Source organism: Physeter macrocephalus, chromosome 18 (assembly GCF_002837175.3).
Source record: "Physeter macrocephalus isolate SW-GA chromosome 18, ASM283717v5, whole genome shotgun sequence".
Taxonomy (NCBI): domain Eukaryota; kingdom Metazoa; phylum Chordata; class Mammalia; order Artiodactyla; family Physeteridae; genus Physeter; species Physeter macrocephalus.
This window is the reverse complement of record NC_041231.1, coordinates 103,929,397-103,956,524: the sequence shown is the minus strand read 5'-3', so window position 1 is coordinate 103,956,524 and position 27,128 is coordinate 103,929,397. Positions and strand designations below refer to the sequence as shown.

The window sequence follows — 27,128 nt, the reverse complement described above, 5'->3', positions numbered from 1 at the left end:
AGCCGTGGCCGCTGAGCCTGCGCGTCCGGAGCCTGTGCTCCGCAACGGGAGAGGCCACAACAGTGAGAGGCCCGCGTACCGCAGAAAAAAAACCCAAAAAAAAAACCAATTTTGGGAATTCCCTGGCAGTCCAGTGGTGAGGACTCAGCGCTTTCACTGCCGTGGCCCCGGGTTTAATCCCTGGTCGGTGAACTAAGATCCTGCAAGTTGGGTGGCCAAAAAAACAAAAAAAACCCCAAAAAACAACTTTAACAAATGGATATAATTAGGAGTTATTAGTCAAAATATTCATCCAAATGGCATGGCTACTGACCAATCAAAACAGACCAATCAGAACAGGGATAGCCCTGGGGCATCAAGCCCTGTTCCTGTACAGCTGCGAGATCACGCGGAGGTCCAAGGTGAAACAGAGCAGGACACAATGGTCCTTGCCCCCCATGTCCTCAACCTGCCTTTTGTCTGTGGAAAAACTTTAGCCAAAGAATAAGTTTAATCAGAGAAGGGAGAAAATGCAGAAACAAAGGAACAGTCCAACCAGACTAAATAACAATAGTTTATTCATTAAGCTTAGTCAAGGACCTTTAGTTCCTCCTCAAGGGCTACAGATAATATTCTGAACAATATCCTGTGAGCAGTCTAATAGATACTGAAACCCACACCGGGTGGAAGAAGTGAACGACATGATGACCAGACTGTAGCCATGACATCAGCTGCCACAGTGCTAAGAACTGGCCTCAAAGAAATGGGAACAAACCGACCCTGGAACTAAAGACTAACTGCACTTAAAACAATCAAGGTGACGCTGGTCAGACCACGGCATGACTAATTTCAAGATGACTGGCAGAGCTGACTGTGCTGTTTCTACAGGTAGCCCCCTACCCCCATCGATAAAAGCTCTTGCCCCCTGATTGTTAAGTGGGGGGAGGTGGCCTTTGGACAGGTTGCCGGCGTCCAAAATAAAGCAAACTTTCCTTTCCACCAACCTTGCCTCTTTGTTAGCTTTTGAGCAGCAGACAGCTGGACGCCCCCCTACTTTCAGTTATGAAGGTACCTGCCATGAAGAGGGCCTGTGGGGGACGAAGGCAGTGATGCTTACCAACTGATATGGAAACATCTGGATTTTTTAAACAATCAAAATGGTCATACCAGTGCTACCAGCTAATGTCAGCCTTGAGCACAGCCCACAGATGGCAGTCTAGGGCAGAGGTCAGCAAACTACAGCCCAAGGGCCACATCCGGGCTACCACCTGCATTTATAAATAAAGTTTCACTGGCACACGGCCACAGCCGTTCATCTACATGTTGCTACGGTTGCTTTCACACTACAATGGCAGAGTTAATTTCAACAGAGACCAAATGGGCTGCCAGTCTAAAATATTTATTATTCGGTCCTTTCCAGAAAAAGCTTGCCAACCCCTGGTCTAGGGTATTGATAAAATAAACTTGTCATGCCTTTATGGTGGATAAGAACCACTCATCTGTACGGTGTTTTTTTTTTTTTTTTTTTTTAAAGACGTTGTTGGGGGTAAGAGTTTATTTATTTATTTTTGGCTGTGTTGGGTCTTCGTTTCTGTGCGAGGGCTTTCTCTAGTTGTGGCAAGCGGGGGCCACTCCTCATCGCGGTGCGCGGGCCTCTCACCGTCGCGGCCTCTCTTGTTGCGGAGCACGGGCTCCAGACGCGCGGGCTCAGTAGGTGTGGCTCACGGGCCCGGCCGCTCCGCGGCACGTGGGATCCTCCCAGACCAGGGCTCGAACCCGTGTCCCCTGCATCGGCAGGCGGACTCTCAACCACTGCGCCACCAGGGAAGCCCTGTATAGTCTTAATTTTTGAAAAGTGTCCCCCTTTTTCCCCTGATAAGAATATAAATCTCACAAAGCCCACCTCAATTTTGTCTGAAGCTGGATGCTGACTGAGGACAAGTTGGTCACTTTCTTGTTTAAGCTTATTGAGCTCTTTTTCCTTAACTTCCAGCTGACTCATGCGTATCTGCGAATAAAAGAAAAACAAGTCCCGTAGAACAAGTCACCGGCAGCCTTCCACCCCTCCCACCATGGTTAAAGGAAGTCAAACACAAAACTGCATTTTGGAAATGAACAATGTCAAAGAACTGCACTATGTGTTCCTCAAGAATCTTAGCATTTTTAAGACCAGAAAGGATGTCTGAGATCATCCAGTAAGCAGCTGAGGCCGGACTGGTGACACGGCTTGTCTGAATTCACCAGGTAAAGGGACAAAGCTTCAACACAGAGTGAGATTTTCTAATTCTCGGTTCTAAGCCACCACACTCTGCGGTACGCACACTCGAGGATGTCTGACTGAACCGATCTCACCCTGTCTACTGTCTTCTGAGATGCTGAGCCCTGCACTGCCTCTCTTAAGTCACGGAAAAGCCTTCAGAAAGGAAAGGTGTTTCATGACCACTCCGCTGAGGCTGAAGCACAGATGGCGGATGAAATGACCACAAGCGCGTTCATCCGCACCGCGCGACTCCCGGGGGCTTACAGAGAAGGCCTCCTGCTTCTGAGCGATGTTGGTGTTCCTGTCGCTCCAGTCGTACAGCAGCTCCTCCTCCTCACAATCATTGATCCACATGATCTCTTGGGACGCGGCCTGAATGATGCTCTGCAGCTGTCGCAGGTGGTCCATCCTCTCAAAGGACGTTTTCTGCACAGGAAGGTCAAAGCAGCGTTAGGACAACAGTGTGCGAATGAATGCTGCTCCCTGCAGATTTCACAGATTAAACCCTCGGTGATCCCTTTTACCCACAAAAATCCCAAGAATCAGTCAAATGTTAATCTTTTGCATTCACTGATCAGCTGGTAGGTGAAAAGGACCCACCCAAACTTATGATGAACACGGGGTCAATTCGAGATTCAAAGAAAATAGCCTAATCCAGAAGGGTCTTGATTCAGACACTGGTGTTTGGCTTCAATAATTAGTTTTAGACTATATAGAGAAAATAGATTATTAAAAAAAGATAAATCAAGCTTTTTCTGCCCTCTCCCACATCCCCAAAATTCAAGGTGCCATCACCTTGGAAAATAGTTGTGTCACCACTAGCCATGTTATTTAAAATAGTATCACTGCCAACAAGGAAATACTGAAAAAGTGAAGACAGGGTGACACAAATAGGCAGAAGAGTGGAAATATCTCTTCTTATGAGTCAAGTAATTGATTCAGTTTGTCATAAAATGGTGATGATGGTCTGATAAACCTGTCTCTAAGGAAAACAAGTCTTAATTTTGCTTATACTTCCTAAAAAGGCTACAGTTCACAAGCGGAAAAGCTTTATGGCTTTAACTGCAAGTATTTAACAAGTGCTAATTATGTGACACTTAAACTTGCAAACACTAAGTACTGTCTTCAGAAAAAAATTCTTTTCAAATTTCCTTCTAAAGGGAACACAGCAGTAGAAATAAAATTAGCATCTATAAGCCCCTTGGTATACTTCCAGGCACTCCCCGGGTCCTTACAGGTAACGCCAAGCAGGTGCTTTATCCCCAGGTCCACATTTATACAACCGAATTGCACTGAACACAGAGCCTTCAGAAATAAGTCGTCTTACCAGCAGGTTTTCATACTCCTCCTCCAACTGGTAGATTGCAGATTTCTCACGCTAGAAGAAGACCAATAGTGAGTAATTATTTAACTCCCCTTGAGGGTTTATATAGAAAGAACTGCCCTTCTAAATCTCCTTCTGTCAAATACGTACTAACTTCAGACTCCCCGGTGGAAAGAAGAATTTGCTCTATGAAATCTTTCACCCACAGGGACCTTTCTCAGTTGATTTGGAGGCAAACCTCACTGGCCTGGTGGTGGCATCTCTAAAAGGAAAGGGCTCATCACTGTCACTTAAAGAATCACTGTTAAACAAACTTTTAAAAGTTTGAAAATATCATTTAGGACTCCTCAGATCTTAGAGAAAAGAGGGAGAGATCTGATCAGATACTCAGGTAGACAAAAGTAGGCAAAAAAAAAAAGAGGTGGAAAAAGTGAGTTTGAGTATTCCCGGGCCAAGTACAAGAGTCAGTGATTTAAATGGCACAAATGAACTTATCAATGAAACTGAAACAGACTCACAGACATAGAGAACAGATTTGTGGTTGCCAAGAGGGAGAGGGGTGGGGGAGGGCTGCAGGGGGATTTTGGGATTAGCAGATGCCAACTAGTATATACAGTATGGATAAACAAGGTCCTACTATAGAGCACAGGGACCTCTATTCAACATCTTGTGATAAACCATAATGGAAAAGAATATGAAAAAGAATGTATATATATATATATATATATGTGTAAATGAGTCACTTTGCTGTACAGCAGAAATTAACCCAACATTGTAAATCAACTATACTTCAATTTTTAAAAAGTCAGTGATTTAAAGTGTAGAGCTCGGCTGGAAACCAGGTACTTAAAATCAGATGAATATTTTAGGCTGTAATCTTGGACCCAGCTTCAAGTCAGTCCTCTCAGCAGAGGAAAAATGTCAGGATGAGACACGATTTCCTTATTAGAAATACAGTTTAATTACCACATAGGAAAGGCTTCACCAAGGACTTCACCAAGGATTCACCAAAATAAAACTATAGGATTGTCGCATTTTCTCTATTTGAAGAGATGGTCTGCTTTCTGCAGAAAAGCACTACCACCCCTCAAAACATGCATTTACCAGTGGCATAAACGAGTGTGTGTGAGTGTGTGTGTGTGTGTGTGCCCTTAGTCCTGGAGGGTTAGCACAATCCCTAGTAGGTCTTTCTGATTCCACATCCCCATTTATGAAATGGGATTTTAAAAAATTTCCGGAGGAGGATAAATTAACAGTTTGGGATTAACAGATACACACTACTAGATATAAAATAGATAACCAGCAAGGACCTACTGTAGAGCACAGGGAACTATGCTGAATATTTTGTAACCTATAAGGGAAAAGAATCTGAAAAAGAATAGATATATATGTATGTATAACTGAATCACCCTGCCGTACACCTGAAACTAAGACAACACTGTAAATCAACTATACTTCAATTTTTTAAAAAAATGCCAAGATTCAAAAAAATTTTTCCAGTCTGCTGGGGAAGAAATCACAGACCCACGTTTCAGCCCAAACTGCCTGGGATCAACTAACTACCGCACCCTTCAGTACACTCTTGGAAGACTCTACAGTGAAATGTTCCAAAGTACCAGGTCGGCTTTAATCTTGTCCAGCTGCCAGCGGTACTCCCCGATGGCATTGTGGATGGTCCTGTGACTGCTGATGTGCTGCTCCACAGAGGCCAGGTCCACGCCCCACGTGATCATGTCCATCTCCGCCTGCCAAGGGAGACAGAGGGGGCCCTTCGTTTCTGACCCCCCTCGCCTACAGCATCATCAGGGGTCAGGTACATACACGGGGACACACACAGCTTCCACTCAGATACAACTGAAGCTGTAAAGTCTGTTTTTTTTTTTTTTTTTTTTTTTTTGCGGTACGCGGGCCTCTCACTGTTGTGGCCCCTCCCGTTGCGGAGCACAGGCTCCGGACGCGCAGGCGCAGCGGCCACGGCTCACGGGCCCGGCCGCTCCGCGGCACGTGGGATCCTCCCGGACCGGGGCGCGAACCCGGTTCCCCCGCATCGGCAGGCGGACGCGCAACCACTGCGCCACCAGGGAAGCCCATCAGCCAGTATTTTTGAAACGAATAAAAAATTTGTAAAGGCTTGGAATTCCCCAAAAGCTAGTGAGGGTTGCCCAACACGGTAAGTTGGGGGTCCCCTCAACTTATTTGTCCCTAGCTCAAGAAGGGCCGAAGAGAGATGATTCCAAAATGAGATCCTTAAAACCTAGATCATGTCCTCTAAAGAAAAAAAAAAAATCTACCTGTGCACATGCAAGTGGCCTGTGTGTATATACAGCTGTGGGTGCACACCTATGTATGATACCATGTTATAAGATACTGATAGAAGTTTCAATATTCAGTTATTTTTAAATGTGCATTAATAATAGTTCATTAAGCTCAGTCAGGTGCCACTTCCCAAGCTAAACAGTTGACCCAAGAGAATTTTTCATTGTTTATTTCTTTAAATTGTTTTGAGCAATGTAATTTTTGACTTTAAATCCAGAATTTAGCATTGCCTTTCGGGATGCAAAACTCCCTATGACCCATTTCAAAGAGAAGTTACAATATATACCCAATGCCTTAATTCCAATGAATGTTGGTAATATGAAGATTGTGGATTTATGTTAGCTTTTTAAAAATTAAACCTAGCTTTCTAGTTTGAGTCTCCACTACTTCCATTTAAGAATGCCACACAGTAAGAATAAAACATAGTATTTCACAAGCTTCGTACTGTGGCGAGTCTATTGTCTTTCTTTTGCATGAGCTCACGTAAATTTCCAAATCACCTGTGTCATCTCTCGGACATGCTGAGGGCAAACATTCCAGACTGGTGTTGCAGCAAGAACATAACACACATTGTTCTAAGCCACATCCGTGCTCTCATGTACTTGGCGAGCCTTCAGAAAGGGCAGCCATCAGACAACTGTAAGTTACCCAGGACTCTGACCTTTCTCTCCCGTGGCTCATTTCGACTTTAAAGCAGAAACAAGCGAGTGCACTGGGAAATTAATGAGACGACCAGGCTCCCAATCCCCCCTCTCATTACCAGCCAGGTGTACAGTATCTGCCCCATCCATCAGCAGAAACACAAATCGGGGAAACACAACCCTGGCCCAGGAGCTGTGTGACTGCGTACGGATTGTGCCTCTGGGGACACTTCTCCCTTATCAGCTGGCCCTACAGCTCAGTCCCCTGGGATTGAGAGAAAGAATGCAGGCTATGCTTAGGGGAAGAAGGGATAAGAGGAGAGGGCCCGAGAACCCCACAGCAAACCAGCAGCAAGTGATAAAACTGCTTTTAATCCCTTTGAAACCCTGGGGGCTGCCTGATCTGAAAAGCAACACTCATCAGTTGCATCTATAAGAGGGGTGCACCCCACCCCCTCTCCCCGACCACCTGCCATGACAGAAAACCGAGTCCAAGTGTTAATGCCATTTTCCAAAATTTTAAAATGCTGAGCTACAAAAGATTCTTACAAAGCTACACCCAACATGAATACAGAAAATGACAAACTATGAGCTGTCATGTTATAGAACTGTCAGAGTGACTAAGAAGAAATGAGGGAATTTGCCATTTCGTAAGTAATCTGGTTCAAAGGCTGTTTCACCTAACGTCTGTCACTGGTCACTGACCCTCCCCATGCAGTTCAAGTCCCATGAGCCTGGCCTAGCCTTCTCTGCTGGCTCCATTCCACAGGGACGGGAGTGCCAGCCCTCCCCCACTCCCATCTGAGCAGGGTTTTATTACAGTTCATGCAGAAAAATTTGGCATTTGGCTGTATGTATCTTGTTTTCTTCAATAATATTGCTTTTCAGGACGGTGGGACGTAAGCTTTGAAGCTCATTTCCTGGCATGGTGCCAAAACATAGTAAATGCCCCAGAAATGTGTGTTCAAAGATTAGAAGGGAATTGGGGAACATGCAAATAGGTTTGTATTTAGGTTTCTGGGATTACAACTGACTCTCCTCCTCTATAAGCCCCACCTTCTTCTAAGTGTTATAAAGTCTTTATAATACGTGGGAGAAAAGGTTAACTGAATGAATGAATGCACACAAGAATGTTTAGTTGCGTAAGCCCTCACACTTGCGAAAGAACACCCACAAAAATCTTTAAGTGGCTGAGAAACTTCAGAACCACCGCTAAATTGGTCCAACAAGTAATAAAACCGCTATCTCCAGCAACGACAACTGCGTCTCTGCACAACTGATCATTCTAACACGCCCACCTCCTCACGAGAAGGACAGTTCATCCGGATCGAGTTTTCGTTACAAAATTCCCATCTACATTGATTACAGCACATAATTACTACATAAAACAACAAAACAATAATTAGCACTGAAACATCCTTTGCAGAAACTCCAGTTCTGGGGAAAGGCTCAGCACCTCTGGTGCCAGTACTTCACTTCTCTCCCACATCAGTGATGTCATGATTGCACAAGACAAGTGACACTTCAAAAATATAAAGTTAGGTAACCAACGAGCCCAAACCAGAAGGTCCAGTTTCACTGCGTGTCCAGCTCCTCCAATTTGTTAACATTTTAAATGAACCTCCACAATGTTCCCTTTTTGTCTATTAAGTACCTCTCAGTAACACCTGAGGAGCTCAGCGATGTAGCTTTTTAGCGCATAAACGCCCATAACAGAGCTTCCAGCTGTGAACGGTAAGAACTAGATTTTCACCATCTACCAATTCAGTGATACGGGTTAAATATTACCTATGTGATGAAGTACGACTATAAAGCAATGAGGCTGGTTCCCTAAGCCACAAGGGGAAGAAAACAATCCCTGAATTTTCACTTATTTCAAAGTAAAAGAATATGAGGAAATGCCGAAAACAGCAAGTGGCTGCTGCCAGCTGAGGTCCGACCCCCATCCCGCCAGGTCTGCACACCTGGCCAGGATCTCTGAGAACCAACCTCCCGCCACCGGAAGCTGCTTTTACCCTCTGCTTCTGCATCCACCCCAGACATTCGCTGGTGAGGCGCTTGGTGAACTCATCTCCCCCGGAGCCGCTCTGGCAGGTGTACCCTCCACCTCCCTTGGAGCTGGCCCTTCGGACTCGAGGGACACTGATGGCTTTGTAAAGGGCTCGCATTTGCTCCTGGAGCTGCAGCAGTCTGAAAGGAAAGGAAAAGAATCACACCACTGCAGGAAAACAGCCCATGAAACATGTCCTGGGCAAACGGCTCCCTCTGTGTCAGTACAGAGATCACAAATGTTTTACTCATAGATTTTTTTTTTTTCTTGATCACATGCAAAGCCTTAAATATTCTGACGCTCCAAGCCTGAAGCATCACAGCAAGTGTAACTGCCTTTGCCCAACCTGGTAGCATCCTGTACCTTCTCACAAGTTCCACCCTGGGAAATTTCCTAGGCCCATACGTCCTGGGTAGTGTGATCTCAAAATCAGACTACACACCTCTGCTTTAAATGGCATTTTCAACTCTGTGAGTCTCATTTCTGTATGCATTAAACTGAGCTGGACTTAATTTCAGACTCTTCAAAGTCAATTGATGTGCCAAAGGTCTTTGCTGCCCCCTAAGTGGAAGCACAGTGAACACCTCACGGCAAACTCAACTCTTCAAAAGAAGCACGCCTTCTTGGGCAGGTCTGTTTTGTTCTCCCCATGGCAGCTTTGTGATTCCACAAAAGGTGAAGGTAGTGGGTTTAGTCAGTTCGTATTAGAGACACATAAAGCTGCAAAATGCCAAGCAAGGGAGTCCTCCCTGGGGAGTATCTGGGCTTCCTTCAGGGAAGACCTGGGTCAGGGGACTGAGTGCAACTCCACGAGGCCTGCGGGCACCACGCTCGCTCTGTGGGCGATACCTTTTCTGATAAGCATCACAGGGCTGGCCCATCTGCCGCATCTCTCTAATCAAGCTGTCGGTAATTTCCATGTGATCATTGGCCTGGGCAAAACACTCATCCAGTTCTCTGCTCTGAGCCAGCTGTATCCCATCTCCATACTTCAGTTCCTACAAGAAAGAAGTCACATGAAGGAAACACATAATACTGGAAAGAAAAGCTTCATGTGTATTACTAGAAGCAAAAGCTTCCGCTATAAACTTAAATATTATCAGTACCCTGCCCCGTTCCACGTAAGTGCAAAAAAATCTCTAACTGAAAATTGTCTTATTAATTTGAAATAGGGAGGTAAATTCATGAAGCAAAATCTGTAGACTATATTTTAAATTTTCAGATGCCTTTGAAAGCATACTCACAGACTGCTGACCTTTCCCCTGCTTCAGTGTTAAACGCCTATCTTTCTTATTTTCAAAGGACACTCATCTAACTGTAATTTCACTGTGATAAGAACACTGTACCAGATAAGGTCTTTTTTACACACAAACTGAGCTTTTCCTGCAACTTGTGGGAAATAACTTTTCGGTTCTTAAAAAGAAAACTGTCTAGTTAACTGTATTGAGCCAATCAATTTCCTGGTTTTGATGATGGATGATACTTAGTGAGATGGCCACCTTTGGGGGGAGCTCGGTGATGGGTACTCAGAAAATATCACGGATCTCGTGCCTTCTAAGCCTGTTTCAATAAGATCCTAAGCTATCTCTGTAACATCAAGAAATACTGTGAGGCTTTCACGAATGTTACCATTTTCCCTCAATTTTCAATTGCTCATTTATCCATATTTTGTAATGTTTCTCATGTAGAATTATTCTCACAAGATGGTAAATTTTCCTGAAAAAAGACATTAAATTGATGGTGTAGTGTACATCACAACCCATGACAATCCAGTGACATAAACATGTCAGGTTGCATCTCTAGGAAGAGAAAGCATTACAAACTCAGAGAAATGACAACAGGTGTTTGCAATTCCAAAAGGGTGGCAATCCGTAGTGTAAATATTTGTTGGGAAAAAAAACTATGTGAAAACTGGTTCCCATTGTTAAGCCAACATTGCAAGTAGGTTAGGAAGATAGACATCCCGCTCTAGTCTATTTTGAGAAAAAGCATCTCTAAACACTAGGAGGGCAGGGCATGAGAATGCACAGGTCAGGACTATAAGTCTAAGTTAACCAGGAGCAAAACCAGGTACAAAACCTGGTGTGGACAGTACTTTAGGAGAAAAGGAAAGCTTACTGGCTGCACGATCAGCTCGGCCCGCATCAAACAATCCGAGCAGTTCTGCAGAAGCTCCTGGATGGTGTTCTGGTTCTGCCTGGACATCGTTCCAGTTTGACTGATGAGCAAACACAAAGAAAGAGAATATGAAATTTTTTTTTCAATTTTGAACTACTTTTAAACTTTCAAAAAAGCTGCAAAAACGAGACAAAAACACTTCTTTAGGCCCTTCACCCAAACTGCCCAATTGTTCACATTGGTCATGTCTCTTTGTTCTCCTCCCCTCTGTATGTGTGTATATCTATTTATAGTATATATACATTTTTCTGAGCCACTTGAGAACAATCATGCTTCTTTATCCCAAAATATTCCAGCATGTATTTCCTAAGAAAAAAGCCATTCCATTATATAACCACAGTACAATTACCAAAATCAAGACATTTTAAAATGATGGAATACTATTTTCTAATCTACAGAACTTTTTCAAATTGTACTAACCTTCACACCAAGTTTTTTTATTTTGCTTTTTCCTGGTGTAAAATCTAATCCAGAAATATTCTTTTGAGTTGTGAAAACACATTTCCAGCATCTTCTCTGTCACCCCTCTCCCTTCATCCCACATCAATGCCATCACCAGTCCTTCTGGGAAAGGTGGCATCAGACCCAGAGCTGCAGGGTTTCATCGACCAGTCTGGCTGAGGACAATTGTAGGAGACAAAAGAAAAGCTTAGGGCTTCCCTGGTGGCGCAGTGGTTGAGAGTCCGCCTGCCGATGCTGGGAACACGGGTTCGTGCCCTGGTGTGGGAAGATCCCACATGCCGCGGAGCGGCTGGGCCCGTGAGCCGTGGCCGCTGAGCCTGCGCGTCCGGAGCCTGTGCTCCGCAACGGGAGAGGCCACAGCAGTGAGAGGCCCGCGTACCGCAAAAAAAAAAAAAAAAAAAAAAGGAAGAAAAGCTTATTCTGCAAAAATATTTTCTGCAACCAGAAAAAGCTGATAATGGTAAAGGAAGAATGGGGTGAAGAAAGTGATGGGAAATTTAAATATCTTTCATGCAAAAAGAAGCCACTTTTCCTTTCAGGATGACCCCAGAATATTATCCTGTACAATAATGCTCATCCACATGGGTATTTCAAATGCAGCACTATTCTGGAAGACAGGTAGCAGAAACCTTTAAACGACGGTGGTATTTAAGAAGAATGTTGTAGATATTCTACATTTTAAAGAAAGAGATTATAGAAATTCAGTTTGCTCCAGATACAAGTAAAAAGAGTAATCTACCATAAAAACAAGTCTTACTTTTTTTTTTTTTTGTGGTATGCAGGCCTCCCTCTGTTGTGGCCTCTCCTGTCGCGGAGCACAGGCTCCGGACGCGCAGGCTCAGCGGCCACGGCTCACGGGCCCAGCCGCTCCGCGGCATGTGGGATCCTCCCAGACCGGGGCGCGAACCCGGTTCCCCTGCATCGGCAGGCGGACGCGCAACCACTGCGCCACCAGGGAAGCCCCAAGTCTTACTTTTTAATTTGCCACGATACATTATGCTACAGCACAGCCCGCTACGGCTTAGTTTAAGAGAGATTTAAAGCACATTAAATTATTAACGTTCAAGAAAGGCCTTATGAATGTCCTACAAGAAACCTGAGTTCCTCCAGGGCTTCTGAGCTACCAGCCAGGCCGGCTTGAGCTTTCAGATAAAACAGACGCCTGTTCAATGTACTGAGCTTTCTTTGATGTGTGTCTGTGTCGGGAAGGGTGTCTGTGCATTTTAAAGAAAGAATTTCCGGACTTCCCTGGTGGCACAGTGGTTAAGATTCCAACCGCCAATGCAGGGGACACGGGTCCTGGGGGTCTTCGAGCCCTGGTCCAGGAAGATCCCACATGCCGCGGAGCAACTAAGCCCGCGCACCACAACTACTGAGCCTGTGCTCTAGAGCCCGCGAGCCACAACTACCGAGCCCGTGCGCCACAACTACTGAAGCCTGCGTGCCTAGAGCCCGTGCTCCGCAACTAGAGAAAGCCCCCACGCAGCAACGAAGACCCAAAGCACCCAAAAATAAATAAATTAATAAATTAATTTTTAAAATAAATAAATAATGAAGAAAGAATTTCACTGTTTAAAAAAAACTTTTGGGGCTTCCCTGGTGGCGCAGTGGTTGAGAGTCCGCCTGCCGATGCAGGCGACACGGGTTCGTGCCCCGGTCCGGGAAGATCCCACATGCCGCGGAGCGGCTGGGCCCGTGAGCCATGGCCTGCGCGTCCGGAGCCTGTGCTCCGCAGCTCGAGAGGCCACAGCAGTGAGAGGCCCGCGTACCGCGAAAAGAAAAAAACGTTTGAAAAGCACAGGCTGCACTAGGCAGAGATAGGGTAAAATCACAAGAATGTGGGAAACTTCTCCCACCGCCCCTTGATTCTGCCTCATTTCACATCGGAGAGGCGCTTTCTCTCTCTGCCGGCCAGGCTTCCCTACAAGCCAGCCCTGGCTGAAAGTATATGGGTGAGAAATCAGCCGTGCTGGGAACCAGTGCCAGATGAGACCGCAGCTCCTCCAGGCAGGCCCTGGCACTGCCCACCCATCAACACCAGGGCACTGCACCCTCACCCCGCACGAATGCTGCCCTCTCTGCCTGCCACTCAGAATCAGACAGGAAACCTGGCACACTTCTCGGATTGCTGAGATGTTAACAGGACTCCATCCGTTGTCAAAACTTGTGCAAAATTCCACTTGACTTAGAACACTTTCCAAAATGCACCCATTATAACAGGGAGGAAAGAAATTCAAGAGACAAAGGGAAAAAAAGAAAAAAGAGAGACAAAGGGAGAAATTAAGAAATACAGAAACATCATTGAGAAGTCTAGGATGGGTAAGTAATTAGGGAGGTCGTGTGTAATTAGATTTGTTTTCTTTAATGAAGGGGCATGAGAGGCCCTTTCTTCTGAAACATTTAGTAAATTCTGGTTATTAGCAGTTGAGTTCAGAGGGTGATTCCCACGGAGAATGCCAGTCCGTTGCATACAAAGGAAAGGGCTCTCTCTTAGCACAGTGGAAAGTCAAGAGTTTCTGAAATGATTTAATAACGTGTGCTACTGTAAAAACTAACGCAGTGAGGGCTAAGACAGAGGGAGATGGGGAAACTGGGTGAGGGTGTATGAGAACTCCCTCTATCTCTGTAGCTCTTCTATAAGCCTAAAATTATTCCAGGATAAAAATGTACAAAAAATAAAAAAGCAGAGAGGCCAAACTCACTTGTGAACGAAAGTTCCAAAGTGCATACACAAGTCTTTTTAAAATGAATTTATGACACTAAATTCATTTGCCAACAAAATATGAAACCCTTCAGTTCTTTTTACCCAACTACTAGAGCAGTTAGTTACATGACACTTAGAAATGAGCTAAGGAAAAAGAGATGAGGTAATTAAATGCTGGCTTAAAATACTGGTGGACTTGCACTTAAAAATCAAAAAGGTTGGGCTTCCCTGGTGGCGCAGTGGTTGCGCGTCCGCCTGCCGACGCAGGGGACGCGGGTTCGCGCCCCGGTCCGGGAGGATCCCACGTGCCGCGGAGCGGCTGGGCCCGTGAGCCGTGGCCGCTGAGCCTGCGCGTCCGGAGCCTGTGCTCCGCGACGGGAGAGGCCGCGGCAGAGGGAGGCCCGCGTACCAAAAAAAAAAAAAAAAAAGGTAAAAAACAAAACCAAAAAACACCAAAACGGTAACTTCATATGCTGTTAATGATACTGAAAAGAATTATCCATGCTTCACTAAAAGGCCTGCCTATGTTCACCATACACGCCCTCGAGAGCCAGTAAAACCCTGTGTTTGCCTTGGCACTTTAGGAATAGATTAACAACCGTCTGCACAAAAATCTAATCTTTTTAAAAGTCAAAAGAAACAAGAAAGAAAGAAAAGCTAAAATGTCAGAACAATGTAATGAAGAATCTTTGGTATTGTGATTTGTCTGTAGGAAAGTATGATCTAATTAACCGAATTTCCTTAGGCACAACTTTTCAAGACTGTGTCTGGTCCTTAAAGCAAGATCTACAGATCCGTTTGTCATCTGTAAGAATCTCACTTCAGTCTGAACATCCTGGGGAAAACAGACCATCAAATCGAGCAGGTGGAAGGACAGCTCAGGCCCCTGAGGTTTATTGACGAGAAAAAGAGAATCCACCTTCACATTTCAGCTTGCTTGTCCCCGCCCAGTGAAGGATCCACACAGAACTGACTGTTCTTAAATCAAGGAGGAAGTGTCCGTGGGGAGGATTCGGACTCACTAGACACTCACGCAGGTGCTGTGCAGTGCTGGACCCTTCAGCAGGAGAGCCAGGAGAGCTTGCTTCAAGGAACACGGGCATTCTGTGTGTCATTCAGAACTTTTTAAGTCAAAAATCATATTTTTTCACATAATTTTAGGTCTTTTGTCTTTTATCTCAGAAACATTCTAGATCTGAGTTTTCTCATCTTCGGGGCTAGGTGCTATCTAAGATTTCCTTCGCTCCTTTGTTCTGTAAGTTTATTTTATGAAACCACCGAACTCACTCCTCCTGTTGAAAATAATCCAAAAGTCTCTGGTCTGTGTAAAGGTAATGAAGTTTCCTCTTCATACAGTGCAATTTGGGAAAATGCAAAATTCCATCATATAGGAAGAGATCGTTTTAAAATAAATACTTATTTAACAAGCATATAAGGACTTTAAAAATCCCTAGCCTCAAAGAAATTTTCAACACTGGTACATATTGGTATTAGGGGTGCAGAGATTTTAAACCATGTTAGGAATTGAACTAACGAGGTCAGAGTTCAGTTTTTAAGTCCCATTTCAGTGTCACGGAAGATGAAAGAAGTCATGCAAAAAAAAAAAAAAAACAGAAGAAGAAAGAAAGAAAAGAAAACTCATTTGGGTCAAATCAATCAAAAAATATTGACTTCTAAACAGCTGGCCTTGAAAAAATAACATTTGTCCTTAAAAGTCTTGAACTTTTCTGAAATCCTCTTTTATTTTCAAACTTACAAAGACAAATTATTTGTAAAACAAAGAACCTGCCTACACTTCTTTTGAAAATTCATTCTAAAACTTGTTTAAACAAGTAAGGGTTCCAACAGTTTACATAAAGATCCTTTCATCAGAGGCTAAAAGGAAAACATGGTCTGGGCCACATGAACATGTGAACAGTATTAAAGAGCTTTCGATGTTTTATTTTACTGCCTCCAAATAACAGTCTTTTCTTAAAAAAAATAAGACCTCTAAATTAACTGTGAAGCCACTAGTTTCACACTTTTCCCAAGATTATAAGAGACAAAAATACAAGACATATACACTTTGAAGAGAGTCTTGAAGCATTACAAGATATTTTTATATAGTTACTCTCTTTGTTTCATAAAAGTCATTTTACAATCATCTATGCTGTTCATTAGACACTTGGCCGGTGCCACGTAACTCTGGATTTCTTTTTGTATATACACTGGGTTGGCCAAAAAGTTCTTAAGAGCCTACGGAAAATCCCGAACGAACTTTTTGGCCAACCCAATACTTTCTCTCCCATTGGGTTCCTTCTTTCCTTCCTTCCTCTTTCCTTTGTCCCTTCTCTCTCTCTCTCTCTCTCTCTCTCTCTCTCTCTCTTTGGGTTCCTTCTTTCCTTCCTTCCTCTTTCCTTTGTCCCCTCTCTCTCTCTCTCTCTCTCTCTCTCTCTCTCTCCCACTCTCTCTCTCTTCTTTTTGTTCATTCCATCAACATAAGGTCCTGGATGTGTGCCGGAAATTATGTCTCACGTGTATTCGGATTCATGGAATAATGAACTTGGAAAAACTCACTGAAGATTTGATGGAAATGATGATAATTATGTAATGCATTAATATTGATCTTAAAACTTGTCTGCATTCATATTGATCTAAAACCTATCTGCTGAGCTCCTTACAATGTTTAAAACATGTTCCATATGTTATTTTGAGTTTCTTTAAAAGATCTTAAGTAAAAAGAAAAACATCCATGGAGTTTGTAAAAAAAAAAAAAAATTTACTTCTTCATTTAAGGACAATACCCTACCTCCAAGACTCACTAAACACATCAGTGGAAATGTCACGTATCGGAAGTTACACACCAAGTGCTTCCGCCTCCATAGAGTTTTCCCGGCACATCTCTGCCCTCCTTTTGCACGAATTATTTACACACCTGTCTGCCCACCCCTGGAGAGCAAAGTCTCACATCTTAGTCACTTCCGACTCCTACATGCACCTAACAACACAGAGTTCCTCACCCAGAAGGTCCTCAACGTATGTTTGTTTGGTTTAGGAAAGTAGAAGAAAAACAAAGGCAAATCAAAGACTGATATGAAGGTATTACTACTCATTACCCCGATTTCCAAAGCTCAATCAGGTAGCGCACCTACTGCACCCCAATTCCCCACCAATAGTGGGCAAAAAAACAAAAAAGGTTTTTTCTTTCCAAAGCTCAATCAGGTAGCGCACCTACTGCACCCCAATTCCCCACCAATAGTGGGCAAAAAAAAAAAAAAAAAGGTTTTTTCTATCAATTTTAGGAAGAAGGCCTCCTCTGGGCCTTCATCTTGTCCTCACCCAGGAGCTTTGGAAGCGGTACTCTGATAAAGTTCCACTGCCTTTCCATGTTTGCTATTTTCACAGTTTTTGCTGGCTTGGGGGGCGCCAGGGAGGGCAACCTGATCACAGATCATTAACTTCATAAAGAGTTTGGGGTCCACCCCGTTCTCAGCCACTTCCGGCTGGACAGCCTGTGACTTGGAGCCAAGTTAGTAGACTCGCGGGGCCTAGGGTTTCTGCAGGAACACAGTCAGCTCTCGGGGCTGGCCTGATGTTGAGAGAAGCAGCCACTGAGGTCTGTGAAGCCGGGCAGAAACTAAATCCTCGCTGCGAGATCGTTCGTATAGGGGAAGCTGCTGCTGTGACATGATTCTTAGATTTTGCTTTTATTTTTCATTTTGTGTTTTTTGCCCCAGTTCATGATTTTGCAGTTCACCCAGTTCATAATTTTAAGGATATCCTGCAGCACATTGGAGGTGGAGTGAGAAGCGAAAACAAGGAAAGAAGAAGAAATGATGATTGGGTATTAAGTGTGAGGCATTTGAGACCGTCTCAGGTAATTTTTAATTCCTCAAATGATCTACGAGACCTAAAATAAGGTTTGAGACAATTCAAAGACAGAGATACATTTTAACTGCACGAAAGACATCTTTTGAAGGGATAAGAAAATTCAGAAAAAGATGCTTTCCTTTCCTTTATTAAATGGGGATGAATATTTGACACTTACAAATTCAAGGCCAAAATGGGGGTTTCTGTTTTGAATTCCTTCCCTATGTGAAAACTTACATTCATTCTGATGCCTAAAAAAAAATCATTTACAAGTTATCTGGTTACCCACCAAGAGGCCGACTCCTTTTTAATTTTTTTCAGGTACCTTACGAAGCAAGGGATATTATGTTTGCATGTCACACATTCGAATTCCAGGCAAAAACTCAGACCTAGGGCCTGCAGCCTCTCACTCTGGTGTCCTCATTTTCATGAAACGTAGATTTCACATTCCTGAGGTCTCTGAAGGTCCTGGACCCTCCCAGCCCAAGGTGTTGGTGGTAAGGTGCACGTGATGGGCTGCCCTGGCATTTTACGGGGCACTGAGGCTTGGGGTCCGTGGGGCAGTGGCTTTAACGTCAGAACCACCCCTGCCCATTTTCCCAGGAGGGCCAGAGGGAGACCGGAGAAAAGCAAAGGGCGGGGCGGCAGGGCCCAAGGCACCAAGGCCTCGGGACTGAGGCACTTCTTCCAGAACCTTTGAAAAGTCTGGAAAGACTGGTTGGCTGAGGGCTGAGTAAAGACTCCCCAGGATACACCCAAGCCCTCCTCGGCTCCACCCGAAGAAGTCAGCGTGGAGGTATCAGCACTTTTTCGTCTTTCCCAAGACATTTCAGGCACCTGAACAACCATGAAATTACGCCCATGTTTACAGAAAAGATTAACTACTTGTTGGAAGCTGCCCTGTAGATGCGCCTGACCTTTAGTGGGCTTAATGCAGCACCGTGCTTCATTGCTCAGCAGATGGAAACTCTACAGGAGTGTGAATGCAAAAAGACAATGGTAACTCTTGGTAACTATTATTAACCACTGATCTGCTGCTTGTATAAAATATATAACCTACTCAAACTTAATCACTATGTAAGTGTTACTATCTGCCATACATCAAGCTACACTGAACCTTACTTTGCCATCGTTTCCCAGAAAAACATTTAGAATAACCATTCTGAGTCAGCCAACTCTAAGCCTGTTTTCTCAGACTCTCCCTTGCCTCTCTGATCCAGTTCTGAGCTGAAGCTGTCACTCCATCACAACTACCTCCTGTCCCACTGCCACCAACCTCGACCAGACTTTCATCACCTCCCTCCTTCACTGGTACAACTGCTTCCTTAAGGCAACCCCTCCCACACACTGCTGGCCGCAGCAATAATCCTCCGGCTCCCGGCAACGGTCTTATCTCCCTGCTCCTTCAAAGGGGACCTTCACTGGCTCGGATGAGACCTGCAAGGGCTCCCCTGTTCCTAACCCTAACCCACCACCGTGGATCCGAGGTCTCCCAGGTTCTGGCCCCAGCCCGTCCTTCCTCCTTCCGTCTTACTGTTTCCCCACTTAAGCGAATGCTCCAAAAGGAGACCACTCTCTAGGCCTTGAAGTTGCGCCTGCTTTTCCACTTCTCACAGCTTTCTCATGCTCTTCTCTCCTCCGGGGCACTCTCTGCCCACTCTCTTTACCAGCTGAAATTCTCCAAAGTCCAATTCAACACCACTTCCTTTATAGTGAAGTCTTTACTAGTGCCACCACTACAGATGTTACCTTGTCCCCTTACGAAGCCTCCGAGTCATGGGCACCGCTCCTGTGCATTATCCGTTTGTATTATAGTACTCACGTACTCATCTTCCTCTAAAGAGCATCCGCTCCCTTCCAGAAGTCTTTGTCTTTTCACCTTTGAATCTCTCTGCCATCTAACACACAGCAGATGCTCAGGAAATATTGGCTGAATGAATGAATGAATACATGGACTTGAGCTACTTTCATCCTGTAAGTACAGGGCTGTCCAGTCTCGTACACAAGTACATGGTCTAAACGCAGAGGGAGGAACCCCTGATTCTCATGCCAGCTCGGCCATGGGGGACTCCGGGATTTGGGGCAGGTCTTAATTTGTCTCTAAAGTGGAAAAGCGAGGTTTCTGTCCTCCTCAGGACCCCCTTCCACTCTAAAATTAAATGCAAATGCGCCTGTTTAACCTCATGCTGAGAAACAGGCTTCTTTTGAAAGGTAGTTTAAAGCAAACTTTAAAAGAGGTATCAAATAGTGATCACACACATTTCGCTTTGGAAATCATGAGTTCTGGAGAAGTGTAAGCATTACCATTTTATGCACCTATTTCTGAGGCTTAGTGACTGTATTTGGCTTGTAATCCTCCTACAAATTCCACACTTTGATCAGCGGAAGATCTAACTGGGGGACTTTGTCACTTGACCACCAAATTTCACTACAGATTTGTAATTTCTTTTAACTACAGGAATAAGACTAGCGTAATTCTGCCATCCTTGAAAACAACATAGCATCTTATACAAGAAAAATCCAAAGTTTAAACTTTCAAAAATAAACATCTTAAATTATCAAGCATGTAACACGTACCAAACTTTCAAATATTAAGAAAAGCAGTGGAAGAAGATAAATAAAGTAGTTGCAGATCCCATGCAGGGTAAAACAGACACAAAAGCCAGGTGGGGGAAGGAGGGATAATCAGAGTGAGAAATATCAGGTCCTAAACAGTGACAAGTGTTACTAAATAAAGGACAGACAAAGGCAAGAGGCTGTAAAGTCACTTTCAAAGGAAAAATAAGATTTGGGCTCTGTACACACTCAAATTAGCTTATTTAGAGAAGGGCTAAATACACACATTGAGCATTAAAAAAATCACCAATCTGATTCAATCAATAAAGCGGGAGTTTTAGAAATAAAGGAGTTTAGATGCAACCAGTCGCTTTCATACTGGTTTTTCAGGGTTTGTTTGTGTTTGTTTTTTTTTTTTTTTTTGGTTTTGTCGCTTTAAAAAAAAAACACCTCTATTTAGAAAAACTTTCGGGCAGAAAAGTGCTTTTTTGTTTTGTTTTGTTTTTGCGGTACGCGGGCCTTTCACTGCTGTGGCCTCTCCCGTTGCGGAGCACAGGCTCCGGACGCGCAGGCGCAGCGGCCACGGCTCACGGGCCCAGCCGCTCCGCGGCACGTGGGATCCTCCCGGACCGGGGCGCGAACCCGGTTCCCCTGCATCGGCGGGCGGACGCGCAACCACTGCGCCACCAGGGAAGCCCGAAAAGTGCTTTGAAAATCCTTCCTCATCATTCACTTCCTAGAGGGCAGTCGAGTCAGAGCTGCCCTCCTGCTTCTGCCAAGTGCGTGCCAGGGCCAAACAAATCCTTCCGCACAAGACGCTAGAAACCCCAGGAAAAACAGGTGCGGTGTCGGTCGCCCTTATTTTAAAATGCAGACCTCAGCGTTTGCGGGCTACTGTGTATTGTGCTAACGCTTCGCTTCTAAGGTCAAGCAGCATCAGCGCAGGCCGGGACAGGCCTGGGGAAACTCCAGTACCTGGATCCGGAAAGGACGCCGGCCACATGCTGACTCAAGCCCCCAGCCCGCCGCCCTGGCAGCTCGACAGCAAAGCGCAGGCAAACCACCTCCCTCCAAGTTAGGTGACTTTTCACTTGAGTCTCTTTCCCCTTCCCGGGGAGATGTTAAAACTTGACCGGTTTATCAACAGCCTTTAGGTTGGAAAAACCGAACACAAGAAATGATGCTATACTAGGAGAAAACATCGAGCCTCGCCCAAATTTAACGTTCGGTGAAGAATCCTTATAAACCAGGTATCTTTATGCAGTTCATTAACCCAGATATTAATTACAAATTTACTTCTACAAGAAGCCAAGGGAGTGAAATATTCCATTAACAGCCATGTTTATTGTCAACTTCAAACACAGGGACGCTAAGATAACAGAAGCATATTTTTTAAAAAAGGAACAAAAAAACAAAAAACCACTTGGTTCATAAATGCAGGAAAGAAGCAACCTTGCAGATTCTGACTTGGATCTAAATGTGTGGATTCAAAAGCATGTGCTTTCCAAATACTCCAAGACTGGGAGGAAAAAGTAAAGTTTCGGATTTAAATGGTTGGCCAACTTTTCAAACAAACTTAAAAACCAAAGTGTAAACGAGCAAAAATTTCTCCCCAGTCTCCCTAATGGTTTGGCATATTTTTCCTGGAAACCCCCAGGTGCATTTTGTTCATTAAAGAGCTCCAAGATTGAGACAATTCTTTGCTAGCTCAAAAAGAGAAAATAAATTTTCAAGGTGCTCCGGGAAGATAAAGAAATGAATAAATCGAAGCAGAAAGCAGTTTGCAACTCGAGTAGTCCGTCCGGGCCTCCAAAACTGCTGGCAAAACAAAAACCCCCTGGAGTGTATTCAGTTTGCTCCTCCCCAGCCTGAGGCCACAAGGCTAGGTCGACAAAGTTCTGGAACTCAGGCCCCTTCCCCCGAAGCCCTACAAGGGAAGGACTTGCAGGGGGCGGGAAAGGGGGGGGGGGGTGAGAGCCGCAAAATTCTCACAGCTCACGTGGGAGAGTCCGGCTCCGGGGACCGGGTAAATGTACGTTCATTATCTTTCTCCACCCGCACCCGGCTGACCTCCCCCTCTCCAAGCTGGGTTTCCCGGATGATTCGGAGAGGCAGACCCGGCCCTCTTCCCAGGACGCCTCCCTGGGGCAGGCGGACCAGGGCGCCCCCAGCATCGCGGGCCGGCCGGGGTGGTACGCGGAGCCTCCCCTCCACGGGCCCCTGCCCGCGCTCTCCCGCTCAGAGCGCAAGACCCTGCGCCCGCGCTCCGCCACCGAGACACTGAGGCCGCTCCTCGGATGCTTTTTAAAAACCGGGAAACAAAGGGCGCAGGCGCGGGGCCACAGGTGTGCTCGCTGGCGGGGGCTGCCGCGCGGCTGATCCGGGCTGGGGGGACAGGCGGCCGCCCCCGCCGGGAAACTTGGTTTGGGTAGCAGGCGAGGCCTTCTCGACCCGCGACCCCGAACTGCCGGGACGCGCAGCCTCTGCACAAAAGCCCCCGGGTGGCCGAGCAGCCCAGGCGCCGCTGCGGACGTGGTCTCGGGGTGACCACGAGCTTGCGATGAGCCACTAGCCACAGCCGAGAGCCGAGTCCACCCTGGCCACCCGACAGGCTGGAGCCCCCGCTCCCCTCGCTGTTTTACTTTTGGTTACAGTTCGAGAGGTTGTGTTTAGTGGTCGCAGCCACGCCCGCCTGACCTCCCACCTGCGGCCCGGGATAAAGGCGATGCCTCGCTGGGGACAGTCCCGGGTACAGCCGGGATCCCCGCCGTCCGCCGCGCCCTGCCTGCACCCTCGCTGGCTGGCCTCGGGCCCCGGTACGCGGGCAGCGAGAAGGGGGCCCGAGTCCCCGCCGGCAGCGAAGGAGACGCTCCTCTGCGGACTGGCGCACGTGCCCACCCGGACGTGGTCTCGGGGTGACCACGAGCTTGCGATGAGCCACTAGCCACAGCCGAGAGCCGAGTCCACCCTGGCCACCCGACAGGCTGGAGCCCCCGCTCCCCTCGCTGTTTTACTTTTGGTTACAGTTCGAGAGGTTGTGTTTAGTGGTCGCAGCCACGCCCGCCTGACCTCCCACCTGCGGCCCGGGATAAAGGCGATGCCTCGCTGGGGACAGTCCCGGGTACAGCCGGGATCCCCGCCGTCCGCCGCGCCCTGCCTGCACCCTCGCTGGCTGGCCTCGGGCCCCGGCACGCGGGCAGCGAGAAGGGGGCCCGAGTCCCCGCCGGCAGCGAAGGAGACGCGGACTGGCGCACGTGCCCACCCGGTCTGCGCGGTGCGCCGGACACTCGGTCTTGCCCCAGCGCGAACAGGAAATGCGTGCATGACCTCGGACAAAGAGACTGTCCCCTTTCTGGACCTGAGCTTCCTCGTCGGTCAGAGGTCGACGGTCCCTGCCGGTCCCAGGGTGCTAGGGGAGTGCAGAGACCCCGCCGCCCCGGCCCACCGGCCCACGCACACTGCGCGCTCCGGGTCGGCCCGGTACCCACCAGTAGCCGTCCGAGTTCTGGTCGGTGACCGTGCAGCGCCGGGAGTAGTACATCCTGCTGGTGCCCCCGCCGCCGCTGCTGCCGCCACCACCCCCGCCGCCCCCGCCGCAGGTCATCTCGTAGCGCAGGTCGGGGCCGGACTCGGCGCGGGTCATGCGGCCCAGCGTGTTGATCCGCGGGTCGGAGCCTCCGTTGCAGCTCATGTTGGCGGGCACTCGGAGCGCCGCTCAGCGCCGAGGCGGACGCGAGGGCGGGCCGGCTCGGAGAGGGCGAGGGGCTCCCAGGAGAGGCCCAAACCGGGGACTGGGCTGCGGGAGCAGAAGGATCGCGAGGACGCGCCTCTCCACCAGGGCCGTTCCGGACACCGCGAGCGCGGCACGGCGGGCGGGCGTCGGGCGCCGGGGACAGCGCCGGGCCGGGAGTGGAAGCGGAGGGCTGCGGCTCTCAGGGCGGCGAGGGCGCAGAGGAGCAGGGCCGTGGCGCGGGGGTGGTGTTGGTCGGCGGGAGCTCGAGTCTCCTCCCCGCTGGCACCCGACGCTGCCGAAGCCACACCTGGCCGCTTTCTTCCCAGGGCGGGGTGCGGCCGCCGCGCCTCCCCGCCCCATCGGGTGTCACCGACGCGCACCGGCCGCCCCTCCCCACCTGCGCCACCGGCCCGCGGCTCCGCCCTCCGCGCCGGGGCCTGAGTAACACGCAAGGGGCGGAGGCCCGGGACCCGCGCGCCCCCAGCGCGCCGCCGGCCGAGGGGTGGGCGTTCGCTGGCCGGGTCGTGCGCTCCGCGCGTCGCCGCGGTAGCCGGGAAAGCAGGGCCCCCGCTCTTGAGGATTTCTGCGGCCCCCGGGTGGAAATAGGCTAAAAGATAAGTCATTCGATTGGACAGTTACTTACTAAACTTTTACTTCTGCTTATCCCTGAAAACGGTGCCAGCCAAGCTTTGGCTAGAAACAGTTGAGGAGAGAATGCTTAGATGATGAGGTTTTGTTCGGAGACTTTTTTTGAATTTTCTTTTATTCCGGTAATTCAGAAAATTGCCTCCGAAGTCTGTTTTCCGACGTGTAAAACGATTTTTACCCAGAACCACCGCTTTCTGGAGAAGTCGTCACCGTAAATAACTAATTTCTTTAGCATGAAGATAAAGAGAAATCCACTACAGTTTCCATAGGGTACCATGAAACTATAAATTGCAGTGTCTTTTATTTTGCCTGGTGATGGTCAGTCATTTTAAACGAGAAATGGCAAAGACTTCCACCCCGGACCGCTTCCAAATTTTATTAAAAAACCTTGGGACCACTCCTCTCTTGCGTGTGCCCCTGAGCACCTTCTCCCCGGACCCATCCCTTCTGAGACAGCTTTTCCCACAAGTCAGTGGTGGTGGCCTTGCTGGGACTTAAGTCTACCCGAGAGCAGCAGAGAACCCTGAACAGAGATCATCCACTAGGTACAGTTGAGTAACTCAGAGCCAGAACATTCCAGCCACCTGATCTAGGGCCCCTCCCAATTAGTGGCTGCCTGCGAACACCACCACAGTCTCTGTGACTCGGGTTTAGATCCAGACCCAGTCACAACATCCGTAAAAAGCTGTTTTTATAATTTGGAAAAACTGTTCAATTACTCTTTAATAAACACCATTTAAAGATCTGTATAGTAAATATTTGTCATCTCCCTAAACGATGACAGTTAACTCACCTTCTTACACAGTATATTTCTGAAATGTTTATAAGCTGAAAAGAACAAAAATCAAACTATATTTGCATGTTGTAAAGGGAGTGGAGGGAGTTCTCTAAAAGGTCCCAGATTATAGCACCCCAAGTGACACCTCAAATGTTAGGCAGAAATCTTTGACAAAATGTCCTTTTTCTCTACAATGGTCCACAGAGTTGGCCAGCCTAAACCCAAGGAGTCAAAGATACCGTGAGCTGAAAGTTTACCACTGTTAGCACTCAATAATTCCCACCATTTTCTCAGTTTCCTCTTCTAGTAAAGGCAAATGTGATTAAAGTGTTCAAATGATTTCACAAACACTGATGTGTAGACGAGAATGGTGTTTCTTCTGAAATTGAACCCATGGCTGGGAGTCAACATCAGCACGAATGGCCCAGATATTCATGGGTCGGCGGGGGGGAAGCCTTTTGGGGTGTCAGTCCATAACATGCAAAATACTTCTATGCACCTCATTTGTTCAGCAAGTAGTTATAACCTCCTATACAGAAGGACCAATGCTAGACTTTGGAATATACACAGAATGTCCTTGAAAACATGATAGTAAAACTTCAATTTTAAAAATTCAGGGATTCCTTCAGTCCAATAATGTGTAAATAGAAGGTCATACAATTGCACAGTAGAATTCTCCTTGAACACAGCACACATCTATGAGTCACCTCCCAGTGGTGGCGAAAGCTGTGCTCAGCCAAGGGGTCCCTCTGAGAGCTCCCACTGGGCAGTCAGGAGCCCAGCTACTCACAGACCTAAACATCACCCAGACTCGCAGAGCTGTTTACAAAACAGGGGCATAAAGGTGAAGAGCACAGCCCACCGATTACACGTTTTTGGCTGCCCGTTGCTTCCGGGCCTACCTTTCTGCTTCCTGTTCTCCTTAAGATGGTCCCAAGAAGGCGACCGACTTCCAGCTAGCCAAACATGCCGGGTCTGGGAAGACAATGACTTTCATTTACCTTTCTCTAAGGAAGACAGGAGGATGAAATAAAAGCTCGACATGACAGATGGAATCCAGACAGACGTGCATTCGTTGTCTAAGTTGACTGTCTCACAAGAGGCCCCCCCGGTGAAGGCTGGGGGTCAGAAGACCATCCTCTGATATGAGTGCTGCAATTTACTTGGGAAGAGCTCCATCTCCTCAGGTGCTAGGTGGAAATAATACTTGTCCTGCCAACTTTCCAGACCTACAGTGAGGATCAAATGAGATAAAATGTGTGAACATTCTTGGAAACATATAAAGCAATGGCACCACTCATTAAACCAAAAGCTCTTTGCTGGGTGTGAAATTTTTAGCTCTAGTGCTTCTGTCTTTACCCCACATGTGACTCAGTATAACTCCCCCTTGGAGACATTTAACATTCATTCAAGCAGTTATTAAGCATCTACTGTGTCACACAGCAGGCTCACTGCTGGTCACCCTCTGTAGGATATCTGTAGGAAAACAAATAATTGCAATATAATGTTAGGTCTGCTGTTATAAAGGTAGATCTTCAGAGCTGTGGGGCACAGCAGAGGGGTTGAAAAGTAGCTTTTTTCTTACAACTAGGTTTCTACAGTTTAGAGTCCAACGTCTGGCAAAGTCCTTGCTAGCTGACCTAAGGTCAG

General features: G+C 46.9%; 1 protein-coding gene across 1 annotated transcript in view; it reads right to left on the bottom strand.

The window, feature by feature from the left end:
* The window catches only part of DSP (desmoplakin), a 43,014-nt gene extending 18,682 nt beyond the window's left edge, over window positions 1-24,332 (bottom strand). The window contains exons 1-8 of the mRNA XM_028478887.2: window positions 23,808-24,332; window positions 10,689-10,788; window positions 9,420-9,568; window positions 8,536-8,710; window positions 5,180-5,308; window positions 3,567-3,617; window positions 2,504-2,665; window positions 1,883-1,987 (exon numbers count right to left, since the gene is read on the bottom strand). Of these exons, the coding sequence (XP_028334688.2) occupies window positions 1,883-1,987; window positions 2,504-2,665; window positions 3,567-3,617; window positions 5,180-5,308; window positions 8,536-8,710; window positions 9,420-9,568; window positions 10,689-10,788; window positions 23,808-24,010 (1,074 nt within the window). The 5' untranslated portion in view covers window positions 24,011-24,332. The remainder of the gene's footprint in view (window positions 1-1,882; window positions 1,988-2,503; window positions 2,666-3,566; window positions 3,618-5,179; window positions 5,309-8,535; window positions 8,711-9,419; window positions 9,569-10,688; window positions 10,789-23,807) is intronic.
* Window positions 24,333-27,128: the final 2,796 nt, after the last annotated feature.